General features: G+C 37.2%; 1 protein-coding gene across 11 annotated transcripts in view; it reads left to right on the plus strand.

The window, feature by feature from the left end:
- The window catches only part of TNRC6B (trinucleotide repeat containing adaptor 6B), a 132,764-nt gene that overhangs the window by 31,446 nt on the left and 87,400 nt on the right, over positions 1 to 13,918 (plus strand). For 9 of the 11 annotated variants that reach the window (XM_021552719.4, XM_085570389.1, XM_021552718.4 and 6 more), the window contains exon 4: positions 3,845 to 3,912. The exons of the other annotated variants lie outside the window; for them this stretch is intronic. In XM_021552719.4, the coding sequence (XP_021408394.2) occupies positions 3,845 to 3,912 (68 nt within the window). The remainder of the gene's footprint in view (positions 1 to 3,844; positions 3,913 to 13,918) is intronic. 11 annotated transcript variants of the gene reach the window in all.

Raw genomic sequence — 13,918 nt, forward strand, 5'->3', positions numbered from 1 at the left:
AGTATTTCTTTTTTCAGCATAACTTATTTTTTCTTGGTTGTTGTTTTATTTTGGGGTTTTTTTGTTTTGGTGTTTTTTGGGGTTTTTTTTTGTTTGTTTGTTTTGTTGTTTTTTCTTTTTTTTTGATTATGCAACTTTAAAAGATATTTTTCTTAAAGACTTTTCCAGATCAAAGTTCAGGTTCTTGCTAGATTGGGAATTCAGTAGGGGTTTTTGTCATGGATGTTATCTCTCAAATTAAACTGAATCTGTTCTTGTGTTCGTAGCATTGCTGGGAAATTCAGGTTCAAAGGGACCTTCCAAGGTCTTTAGTCTGACCTCCTGCTCAAAGCAGGATCATCTGTGAGGTCAGACCATGTTGTGAGGAATTTTACCTAGTAAGTCCATGAAAAACTTGAAGCAGGAAGACCACAAAACTACTCTAGGCTATCTGTTCCAGTCCTTGAGCGTCCTCATGGTGAAAATAAGTTACCTTGTGTCCATTCTGGACTTCTCTAGTTTGATTGTAGTTGCACTGCTTCTTGTCCTGTCACAGGTACCCCTATGGTGAGCCTGAATGCTTGCTGATCTCGTTGTATATACAGACACTTGCTGTTAAGGTCTGCCCAAAGCCATCTCTTCTCCAGGCTGAATCAGCCCAGCTCCCTTTGCCTTTACTCGCAGGACAAGTGCACTGGCTCCATGAGCATTTGGTGGCTACTGTGTCCTTCTTGTATTGTGGGGGCCCAAAAGGAGGTGCATTAGACCATGTCGGGAATAATAAACACTGAGTAGAGGTGGCGATCAGTTCCCTCATCTACTGGCAAGGCTCTTTTTAATAAAGCCTGGGATGCTGGTGACCTTTCCTGACAAAGCACACTGCTGGCACGCGATCAGCCTGCTTTGTGCCAAGACCTTTTCCATGGAACTGCTCCCCAGCCACTCATCAGCCTGTATTGTTGCCAGAGACTCTCAGGTGCGAGTGTTTTGTGTTTGTCCTATCCGAATTCATACAAATCCTGTAGGGACCATTCCTCCAGGCTATCTAGGTCCATCTGAATGGCAGCCCTATCTTTAGACTTATTGATTGATCCTCTTCACCCAAGTTAAACTTTATCTTAAAATTCTGGCTAGAATATACCTTACTGGCCCTGCAAGTCATTGGTAGAGATATTTAATGGACTTGTCCTATACTCTTGTAGCACTCCCACTCCACTTGATACCATCCTCCAGGCAGCATGCAGCACTTTGTCCTCTGAGCCTGACCAGCCAAATGTTTATCCATTCTCTAGTTGTTTATCCATTCTCAAAAGAGATATTTTCTAGTTAACTGATAGTCAATTCCTTGACCTTCCCATGACTTTTTTTTAGTGTGTTGATGCAATTTATTATTGGTTTTATTTATCAATGAAACCCTACCAATTTTTATTTTGTATGTTAGTAGTTTTCTGTGTTCCTGAGTACTTCCTCACACAGTAATTTTTTTTGTGACCTTCTTGTGAGTGTCTCTGCTGTTGTACTGTATCCTCTACAGTTCTTCTATTGTGCATATTTTAGTCATTTCAAGTACTTCTGTCTGCTGTCTGAAGTACAGCAAATTGATATAACATTTCTTAAAGCAGATGGGGTTCTCTAGTAATTTTAAAAGAGATTGTGCCTGGACCTACAATCTTGTTCTTAGCTCAAGTCCTTTATTATTTGTCATTATTTGCCCACTTCTCTTTGAAATGAAACTTTGATAGATAAGCATGTTGGAACTGGGATGTCACTTGTGTTCTTCATGTAAAATTCATAATAAAGCAAGAGTTCTATCAGCAATACTTCAGTGATTTATCTGTTCTGGTGGTGGACTAAAAGATGTTCCAGTTCTCAGATTTCCTGATTATCATCTAACAAAGTGATTTCCTATTCCTGTGTTTTGGTGGGTTTAAAATCATTGCCTTTTACACTTCCTTTTTTTTTTTAAATGATACCTCATTTTCTACAGCTTCATTGTATTCAATTTCTGTTTTATATGGGAATCTTGTTAGTTTTGCACTAATTATGCACACTAAATGTGCCTCTTTACTCCCAAAGGCTGCATTTCATCTTCTCAGTACTGGCCACAAACTGTTCCCCTGCTTACCATTCCTGAGAATTGTATTAGTCTCATACCAGCAACAGGCTAAAATACCTCCTGTGTAAGAGTAATTCTTAAACATTTACTCTCACTTACAGAACCACGCTGTTTTGCAATGTGGCCACAAATCTGTAACTATTTTACCTATTGACACACTTTGGTGTTTCAGCATTCTCAACAGAATTAAGTGGAATGGATGTCTTTCTCTTTAGCTAGACAGGTGCGAATCCAGCAGTTAGAGCTCTTGTGAATCAGGTATGGACTGAAGTACAAATAGATTTATGTATCTGATACGGTGGATATACATGGATAAAAGTCCTAGTTATTTAATAACTACAAATAGAAATTTTCTTGTTTTCGAGCATTGCTTTTACATGAAAATACTATTTGGGCTGGGAGACATGAGGGTACATGTTTACAAATGTGAATTTGCACATATTTGATTGACTGACTGTCTTATGGATGTCTTTAGAGTTCTCCACTTCGTCAGTTCATTCATGGTTTTGCTTGGGGCTGTGCCTGGGCAGTCAAATAACATCATTTCTTGTATCCTTGTTAGATGTCAATATGCAGATTTTGGGGTTTTGAAAGTATCTTTGATCTGACAAAAGTATTAATGTACAAATGAGAAACTTGGCTCTTTTGGGGGGAGGGCAGGGACACAAGGGAAAGTGGCTGATCGATTTTGGTTTGGTTTGGGGGGGTTTTGCCCCTTCAAAGACTGACTAAGCTGTGTTATCTTAACTGACTGAATAGTGCTTCTCTCCTCTTTCCAGTTCAATGTAGTGGCATGGATTTGTGTGTGATTATGATTCAGTTCTTTTTTGTGTGCCTTATTGACGCTTGCAGTAGGACCTGTTTGCTGGCTTCACATGAAGTTAGAGCATTGCTAACTGTATCTGGATGTTTATATAAAATACTAATTGCATGTGTTGAATTTTTATATAAAGAAAAGAATGTTTTTGCCACCTGTGCAAGAACTTCTGGCTGAATTAAGTGATTAAATGAAGAATGCATAATTAATGAATGAGCAAATATAATGTAATTCTTCTTTCTCTCCAAAGAAATTACTGAAAATCTATGCTAAAATAGATATTTTTAAAGCAAACAATTAAACATAAGATTTCCTTACTGCCCTTGGAATCTTCTAACAAGAGAGCCAAAGGAAATGCCTACCTTATGTTGTCATTGGAACAGCATCTATTTGAGGTTTCCTTAGGCCTCTTTTTTACCCTGCTAACTAAGCTGCATGTGCAGTTAAAGTAATTTTTAAAAAAAAGTCATTTTTCACAAGAAGTACTCTGCTTTTGCACTAATTTATTTCTGTGCTTAATAAGTTTCTTCTAAAATTTTAAGATTTTTTTTTTCCAGAGATGTTGATAAACCTTTTTTTTAATTCCTGCTTTATATGTAGGGAAGAGGTGGTAGAAATTACACGTAGAATGACAAGGGAAGCCTTTAACAGAACAGAACTTAAAACCTGTGTACCTTGACTGATAGTATTCTGCTATAGCCATTAAACCATCCTTTTTCCCTTGCAAGATTTTTCTGAAATTTGTGCTATGAAATGATACCATAGCAATGGGGTTGGAGATGTACATATGTTGCTAAGAAACTACATGCTCTGTTCTGGACCAGCCACTGTGATAAAGTGGCTGTTTTGAGTTGTTGCATATGAAAAGGGCCTCTTTAGGTGATGTGCGTTTTGCTCCACCGATTTCTGACCTGCAATGCTTGCCTTTGCAGATGGAACATGAGGATTTTGTAATGGAGGGGCATGGCAAGACTCCACCTCCTGGTGAAGAAAACAAACAGTGAGTCATGCGTTTATTTAAAAAGGGCCTTACCATAGTAAATGAAGCACACTCGTTTAAACCTGCTGGGAGCATTGGTTGGTTGCTTGGTGCTCACCCTTTTGATTCCTTAAATATCCACATATATAAAATAGTGGATGGTGGTGAAAAAAAAAAAAAAAGAGGCAGGATGTTGATTTGCTTTAAATGTAAAAGCATAGAAAGATGCATTGCAATTTCAACACATGAATCAGAAATTGTTGTAAAAGGCATAATCATTCTGGAAGCTTGGCACTGACGTAGTGAGTTTGTACATTAAGTTTCTATACAGCTGCTCTTCACTGAAGTAATGTGAAATATGAAAGAACTAGGGCCTTCCTTTTGGTGTGCATATGGCAGATTGGTCCCCTTTCAGCCTTATTTCTTTAGAATGCGTTTTAATAAAGGATCAAAAATTACAAACAAAATGCTGTTTGGAGGCTGAACAATATAAGATGCTGGTACACAGAGCTTTAGGGAAAGCAGCTTGATCAGAGTAGAAAATTACTGGTTTCTGTTAGGAAAAGGCTTTTTCATATGATTTCAAACTGAAATCTAGTACTGGTTGGACTTTTTCTCTGGGTTTTTGTTCAGATAGGAAGAAGAGGGCCTTGTCCTAGAAGTACTTCAGTGATGGCTGTATTCTGTATTCTCTTCATTAGTTAATGCAATGGTAATTCAGTTTTGATGCCGTAATTAATTTTTTTTTCTTTTCCTGTCATTTGGAGCAAGCAAGAAGATGGTCTTTGGAAAAATCTAGATCACATAGCTCTTTTTTTCCTAAACCTAATTGGATATCATCTCATGAGAATTTCTTGTTGATCTGCACTACACTTGTTGCAGAAAGGCTGGGATGTGACTTGAGGTGAAGGTCTACTTTGCCTCCTAGATAAGCTGGCAACTCTCAGTGCACAGCATCTGTGACAGTGAGTAACCATTTCTGAAGTAGGCAAGTTGAGGTCAGCAGAGTTCTAGTGCTGAACATGCACATTCTTTCAATCGTGGACACGAGCCAAACTTCTCAAAGTAATTGTTGTTATTTCTATCTATTCAGACGGAGCAACTTACTGTAGTACCGAGAGATACAAAAGTTGTTGAAGTAGAAACTTCCAGAAAGGTCCAGAAGAAAAATTCGAGCAGAAATAAAAAGTAGGAGTTAGATTTCTGCTCTCCTGAATTGTTTCTTTATGTATCTAGTCATTTAATGAAATACATTATTATAGTGAGTAATATGAGGGATTTTGTATTTGATTTGCCATTGCCTCATGTTTGTTAGGTGTCTTATTTTAAGTGCAAGTGGAAACTAGAATTACTTTAGAGTTGATCTGATTTTTAACTGGAGCTCTTCAAATGGCTTAAAACATTATCTCTCTTCTTGAAAACTCTGGTTATTAAGGAATATGAGATTAGTGATAGGCGATATTTTAAATTCTTAACTAATAAATTTGTGTTCAGGTGGCATCTAGAACCTTGTCATACAGATTCTGCTGCAGGAGTATAATTCTTAATAATATTTTGATTGAAGTCTAAAGGTGCAATTTTAGTAATGCAACAAAGAATGTAGTTGTTTTATGCAACTAGTAGCATAATGCCAGCAAAATTTAATTGTGGGTATTGCTCTTAAATTTAAATCAATCACTTGAATATTTTTCTACCCATAGTATAAAATTTTAAGCTAACAAAATTGTCTGCCGTGACAGAGTTTACCTCTTGTTGTAAGAGAAGAAAGAAAAAATCTGAAATTATTTCTTTGCGTTATTACTTACTTGCAGTGGGAATTAGCTGGACATCAACATACTGGACTGGGTTTTTGAAAGAGGACAGAGGGGAGCTCTGGAGTATCTGACAGAGGAGAAACAAAGAAAGCTGTGTCTGTTTAGCCTTGAGATAAGAAAACTTGGGGAGGATATTATTATTCATGTCTCTATCTGATGAGGAGACTAAGGAAGACTAAGCCAAATTCTTCACAGTGGTGCCTGGTGGAGAGGCAAGAAGCTGTTGACATAAACTGAAATACAGGAAGCTCCACTCAAACACAAGGGAAAATTTTTCTTTTTTTACTGTTAAAATGGTCAGACCTTTAGAAGTGGTTACCCAGAAAAATTGTGACCTCTAAGTTACTCAAAACTCAGCTGAGCAGAACCCCAATTCTGCTTCAACCTGCTCTAGTTAACCATGCTTTGAGCAAAGGCATGGGATTGATGGTATCAGAGATGCATCCATCTGCAGTGATTCTGTGATTTGTTGTACCCATGTCTACTGTTATCCTCCTAGTTGGTTTGAAATAAAATTGGAGCTTCTTAGTGAAAGGTAGATTCTAAGTTTGAATGTAGAGTCAGATGTTCTCCACAGAAATAGCTGATCCACTGAAGATGCTTCCTTCCCTTTCCAGCTGTCGTTAGACTTAGTAGAATTTACTACCTCTACAGCTATGCAGATGGAATGGTTTTTCTTTGACTACTTCTAATTTACTTTTCAGGGAAGTTGACCATTGTAATTTAATTGTCTTTCGTTAGGCAGCCTGATCTGGGTAGCTCTGCACTGGGATTATTGAGGAAGTGTTCAGAAGATATGGTTTCAGCAAGGGAGCAAACTTGCACCGGAGCTCCAGAGCAATCTGCCAGTATTGGCCACCTAGGAAAGCCCTGCAAATTTCTTACTATTTATCTGCATTTCAATGGGCTCGAAGCTTTACCGGACAATGAAAGAACAGAAATAAAAAGATGCTTCTGAGAGACTTTTGATGGATGCAATAGTTCTTACCTAGCCCCTGTTTTGTGTGGCATTTCCTTTACTGAAATATAGCTTCAAAACTGAATACAAGGAGCCATGGATGATTTCTGGTACTTTATGAAACAGATTATTTCCCCAGTTTGACTTGGAGATAAAAACTTGGCATTTTTGCCTTGTAGTATTAAACAAAGATACACACAAAAATGCAAACAAACCCAGCAACAACAAACAACCCTGCTGTAATGTTGTGAGCCCTTTCTGCTGTACTGACAGTTCTTTTGGACAGATACTAAAGTTACAATACTTTTTAAGATTTTTAATTGAGCTGTAGGTGATACCTGAGAAGTGCTGTCTTCTGATAGCTGTCACCTTTATAGGAAGGAATTACCTGGTTAAACTGTATACAAGGTCTTCAGAAATCTTCAACTGATCTTTTACAGTATGGATATAACTTATTTCAATTTAAACTAATTATGAAGAAGTTACCTATTCAAAATCCTTAGTACAAGTGAGAAAGTGAATGGGCACAGTCATCTCAGTCCTGTGAAAGATTTGCAGTTTATGTGCAGTGCATATGTCACAAAAGATGTCATGGTTGTGCAGCAGTCAAGTGATGTACACTAAAAACTGAACTTCAGAAGGAGTGAGCTGCTGGGACTGCTGGAGCAGATCATGGCCATCTCACACCTTGGTCCTGCTCTGGCTGAGGACCAGTGACTCCCTGAGGACCAGTCACTCCTTGATAAATTGTTACTTCTCAGTTTTTATGTACTCTGTAATCTCCCTTCTTAGCTGTCTGGTATGGGATATCACTGTGTGTTATACTTGGTCACATTATTTTTTTTATGTGGATAATATGTTTGGTAAGAAACCAGTTTCCTTCCTTCCTTCCCAATAGAGAAAAATGACATTATGCTTAATTACAGGTGAACATTTTGTTAGAGGTGTTCTCTCATATTTTCATCCATTACAACAAGGTTGACCTGAACTGGCATGCTTAGGGAGTAAATACTATATCCCCCCACAAAATACTTATGTTTTACGTGGCAGCAGCCTATTGTGCCCTTATCAATTGTAATAGGGCTTTTACTTTGTTACTGCTGGAGCAAAGATGAAGAGCCAAATGTGATCCAGAAACATCTTTCCAAAACAGTCAAACTTCTGTTGATGAGCATGGGGCAACCACAGGGGCAGGAAGTAGAATTCTGCTGAAGTCCTTAAATTGAGGTTCTGCTCCTGGCTCTAGCAGCATTAATTAGCAACTCTCCTTGTGCTAATAAGTTACCACCTGCTGTCAACAACCAGAAATGTGTGCACCTTAATGAGTGAACGGGACTGGGTAATGAAAAACGATTCCTTTTTATAAGATAAATGTAAATGTTTTACTCTTCCTAACTGACACATGGAGAGGTCTGTTTGACAGTAGCAATTCAGACAAAAAATGAGCCAAATTCTTACATCTGGTAGGAAGGTAAGCCAAGCTGCTCCTGCTGTTTGAAGTACCTCAGCTGGCTATTCCCTACCTGCTGTTTTGTAGTAATGGGAGAGAAAAGTCTTCAACTATCTTGACAATTTGTACATCTGGAAGTGATTCACATTGTAAGAAAGGTATCAAAACAAGATAATTTCTGTAATTTAGAAAGTGTCATTGGTTAGATCTACTGAATAGGCTGTTCCCTGGCTTGATAGTTTAATGCACAGATTCTGAAGCAAGTGTTTTTGATGAAACCCCCCAAAATTGCAGTAATGCCAGGATAAGATTGCAACCACTGGGCATCACAAAATTGTTTAACATTTGGTAATAGTATCTTATTTTTCTTTGATATTTCAGCAGGAAGGTTCAAGGTCTTCTTGGATTTGTGTGACACTATAGTTAAAAGAAAGTAGTAGCTAAATTGACCTAACCTGCAAAGAGGAATTACAGACTCCAAAAATAATCTTGTCCAATACCATGCCCAAAGAGGGGGGCAGATTTGAAGGTTAGATTTAACTTCTAAGTGGTATCAGGCTTTTCAGGTTTATTCGAGAGCTTTTTTGGACAGTGATGCAATATTAAGCACCCTCACAGTGAAGAAAATTTCCTAATGTTCAGTAAGAATTTATGATCATTGCTTTTCATCTGTGAATGTGTGTATTTGAACATGGCCCAGTCTTCATTAAAACTTGCCGCTGTGTTCACTTAGCAGAATAGCTACCCCCTCCCCCTAGCTTAGTTTTGCTGTGTGGAAACTAAGTGAAATCAAGAAGCCAGTCTAGTCTTTGTTTTCAGCAACCTGCTATGTCAGGGGCACATGTAAACATCACTCTGCTTTAATAGCACAAAAGAACCTATCTTACTCTTTCATGGTGTTGCTGGAAACTATAAAAAGGCTGCAGTGGTATATCCTGAAGATGTCTGGTTTGGTTGGTGAGAATGATAGACACTGTTATTAACTACTGCAGTATTCTTTTTAACAGTTGAAATTCCACAAAGGTGCCTAGCATAGCTTCTGTTCCTTTAGGATAAAACATTGTTCTTACCAAATTTAAAGTAAACAGTTAGCTAAAAGCTTTTGTAACAGAGGTTTGTTTGATGTTTTAAGGATATTGAATATTACAGAAGATACTGAGACTTGAATGGCATTACACTTTTTAAATTTACTGGCAGTACTAACCTCAACAGAGGTTGTTTTTTGTCAGAAGATACATGCTTTGATTTTCAAAGTAGTGTTCAAATCCTAATTCAGATTATCAACTCAGATTTGAGGTATCTACATTTGCATAGCAACCCAAATTCTGTGAAATTAATGGTAAGTTATTTCTTGAATTACATCCAAGAATTACGTAAAGGCATAGCTATTTTTATATTGCTGATTGTTCTCTGTGTGTAGAATAACTAGCCCATTTAAGAAATGTCCCCAGACATTCAAGTCCTCTGCCTGAGATCCTAACAAGTCACCACAGGGAAATATGGGATGTTTGTGTTGGCCATAGCAGACCTCTCTGTCACAGGGTGTTGCAGTTCTGTTAGTGTGTCATACTGTGCTTCAGACCCAGTGGTAACTCAGGCTCGCTCTGATACTGGCATGTGAATAGGAGAGTTCTAACTTTTTTCTTTTATACCCTTAGAGATTTGAGAGGATATTTAAGGGTGTGAGACTATTAGACTAAAACAAAATGAAAATTGGACCAGCTAAGGATTAAAGAATATTTTCATGACCTTCATACTGTACAGATGTTTTTAGTCCATACAGTGGAGTGAGTGACAGGACAAGTTTGTATTTGAAGGCAGGTTTACGTGGATGTTTAATAGGGCCCTGAGGCATAGAGAAAAAATTGTCCTTTATTTTGCAATTGAGTGAGTAGAAATGAATGAGACATGAGCAAAATCTGTATCTGTAGAGGCAGCTGTGTTTTAGCTGTGACTTGTAAGTCAACCAAGTTACAAAAGCTGACTTGCACCCTTACAATATAGTACTTCTGAACAATATGCAAAATTCATACACGAGCACTTTAAAATGGCAAAAGTTTCATTGTCTTCCATATTTTACCAGTTTAGTGTTAAATGTTTTGAAGTTTTTCTACTTAAAATTTTAAGTGTTGTCCACAGGAAGACTAGTTTGAATATTCTAAGCAAAAATATTTTAAAATTAGGCATTTCTTCTGAAGGTTAGACTTGAAAAAGTTTTCAATTATCATTTCATGATTCTTAAGACTCTGCATTTCGTGTCCTCAGTGATTTTATCTTTTTTTTTTTCCCTTTCAAACCATGAATAAATACAGGCTTTTCATACACCTCAGCCAACCTACAGCTTAGTTTACTGCTGTTCTGCAAGTATTTTCTTCCTATGTGGAAAGAAACGGAAGCCAGATGACCAACTGTTAAGAAAAATAAAAAGGAAGTCACACAGAAAAAAAGTCAACTTTGGAAGTGAAGTTCCCACTTATTATCACAATGTGTTTAGTCTACACCACTGCTGAATATTGAGAGAGGAAAATATTTTGGACAGTGTACATTCTAAGTGTGAATGTTTTGGCATTTCTTTGCTGAAAATTTTATACTGCTCTCTTCCAGATGTCTTGTGGTGAGAACAAGCTCGTTTGTTTGGGCTCTCCCCACCCCTAAGATCTGCATTTGTCCTGTGTAGGAAGTGCACAGAGCCTGCTTCTGAATTTTCAGTCTCATCTGATCAAGAGACTACTTCATACTTGTCGTAGTGAAAATATATTTTCTTAGGGAAAATATATTTCACTAATTTTCCAGATTGAGTATTTTTCAGTATCATATTTATAAATCAAGCATAGTGTCACATATCCTTGATACTTTGATTGTTATCTCTAGTTATTCCAGTTAGTAGTAGTTGTGATTGCTGCTGTCTTAGAGAGCTTACTGTACTTTGAAGGGAAGGTTATTTGCATACTGATCAAATTCCTAAAATCCCGAAGCCTCTGTATTCCAGACACCACCACCCACTTCTCCACCTACTACTGTCCTCTAGTCTCTTTCCAGGAATTCCAGGGAAAACTATCTGCTGGACACTCTATTGATTTCTGGAGTTCCTTGTCCAAGAAGGTGGGGGCTTTTAGGTCTGTGGGATAAGTGGCTGTTCCTTCTTTCTGTCTCCCAAAGTTGCCAACTTCCTCAGGAGCTGCCAAGGTAACTGCTCTCCAATGTATAATTTATATGGATGGCTGAACATTGTTCTCTTTGCAGCATTTCATTGCTATTTAGATGGCAGCCCTTGGATGACACCTACCATGGGAGTCAGCTAACAGACTTAAAGAATAGCAAGCAAAATCATCTAAGGTGTAGTGGTAGACTTGGCAGTGCTGGGTTGATAGTTGAATTTGATGGTCTTGAAGGCCTTTTCCAACCTAATACGATTCTATATGGGCTTTTAATAATTTTAAGTCCTGTCTAAATTAGCATTTTGTCTACATTCTTAATGTAAAAATACAGTTTTGACTAATTTCTGTGGTACCTACTCCAAGTTAGTGCCACTAATTTTGATTTGCAAAGGATTTAGTTTTTGGACTGCTAGCACAAGTCAGTGGCATCATAAATGTGTATGAAGTACAGTCCTAAATTTTTGTCATACATTTTGCATCAAATTTAAGATGCTCACTGCTTTTTTCTCTGCTTCATTCTCTCAAAAAACAAATTCAGCATTTTTTTTGTTTTTTTTTTTTGGTATTCAACCACAATAGTTAAATGGTTAAATCTTCCTTTCAAGGAGATGAAGGAAAGAAAGGGGAAAAAAGCCCTACTACTTTTATGTTATGTAAATGAGTTTGTGATGTCTTTTTGTTTGTGTGGAAAAAATAGAAATTTTGATGACTATGTGCTGTGGCTTTGATATACCAGAGGTTAAAGTAGAGAAGGGTCAAGGTGATGGTTCTAAGATGCAGATACTAGTCTTGATGAAGTGGCCATTATTGGTTAAAGAAAAGAGGAGGTAAGGAAAAAAAAAACAAGCTCTTTATTTCCATGCAGAAGACATGACTTACTTTGTATGACTAAAAATACTGTACTTTGTGGTAAACATGGTATGAATTAAAAACTTGTTTACAGAGATATTTTAGAGGTCTTAAGCTGCATTGCTCCTCTGGTATGCTGTGATTTGGAGAGCTGCTATGATTTCTTTTTCTTCTACCTAAATAGATTGAATTTGCTGGACTCTTTGCCCTAAGTCAAAGTTGTTAATATTTGGAGTCATACTGATTTTTGGGTTTCTGCATGAATTTGAATATTTGTGACAGTTACAGCTTGTAGAATTTTCTGCCTGGACAGCCAGCTGTTCCTTTCCTGACATTTTAAATTGAAGGACTGTACATGAAGGCAAATTACTCGGGGAAGATGTTCAAGTCACTTGGAAAGATCAGTTTACAGATTTTTGCAGCAATAAATAGTGCTTTTATTTTAAAAAAGTAAATTTAGGGAAATTCTCTCTTACAGTAATCCACTCAAAATATATTATTTTTGTATTCTGCTTTTACTTTGGGTGTTTTGTTTTGGGCTGGTTTGCTTTTATTATTATTATTTAACTTAGCATATTATGGTTCCTTTAATGAGAACAAAGGAAAATGGGTTGGTGCCAGCTTCAACCAAGATGCCAGAAATTCCTTTGCTCAAGAGGTTTCCGGCCCAGTGATTGAACTCTCCATGCTAAAACTAAAGGCAAGTTAGAAAAATTTGTAGTGAGATAGTGGGCTATCTCACAAAAAATAAATTAAAAAAAAAACCAAAAACCAAAGCAATAAAAACTGCTAAGCTTCTTTTTAGCTAGGGACAAAAACAGATTGAACTAGCATAAGACTTTCACTCCAAAAATCTTCCTTGTCTTTTCTGAGCTATCCTAAAAGTATTTGTAAGAAATCTGCTTTTAGTAGAGTTCAGGAGCATGTCTATAGGCACTGTATAAAGAAGGGGTACTGTTGTGGTAAAGTGTTTGTAGACATGAGAGAAGTTTTTACTTAATTATTCTAACCTGGTCAGATGAAAAAGCTTGATGTTATTTTACAATGTGTAAAGCTCCAATGCTTAAACAGGGTGGAGGAAGGCTTTAATGAATTAAATTACTATTCCTTTTGAAATTTGTAGTAAGAGCTATGGTTGATGGGAAGTCAGTTGGATCAGTCATGTAACTGGCATGATAATTTGCATACTGTAAATAACAATTAGAAAGCAAGACTTGCTGTATCTATAGATGGGATGACATGCTCTACCATTTCCCTGAATGTCTGTTTATTTGAAAGATGCATGGAAGTGTTTGAGGCCAGGCTGGATGGGGCTTCGAGCAATCTGGTCTGGTGGAAGGTGTCCCTGCCGACAGCAGAGGGCTTGGAATCAGATGATCTTTAAAGGGCTTTCTGAACAAAACCATTCTATGATTCTCTTTTAACTCATTCATATAATTACATTAAACAGACAGCTGTCTCCCATTTCATTGCTATTTTGGCAGTTTATAGATTTTAGGAACCTGTTAGGATAGAACTATAGCCTTCAAAATCAAGATGCTTCTGGCTGATAATAAACGGGTTAAAGAAATTCTAAGAATATTAATTTACACTAATTTAGTTGTGTGTTATGTTATTGGAAAGTACTTATTTCATGTTCAAGAATTTGGATAGAAAGACTCAATCTTAACATTTAGATGTAGACACCATTGGTGGAAGATGATCTAGGGAGTCAATTCTTTCATTTCCTAGAGTGGTTAAGTCTCATGCAATGCTTTTCCTGTCTTTATCTTTCCCAAATAAGTTTGGAGTCTGTTGT

Source organism: Lonchura striata, chromosome 1A (assembly GCF_050655825.1).
Source record: "Lonchura striata isolate lonStrDom1 chromosome 1A, ASM5065582v1, whole genome shotgun sequence".
Classification (NCBI taxonomy): Eukaryota; Metazoa; Chordata; class Aves; order Passeriformes; family Estrildidae; genus Lonchura; species Lonchura striata.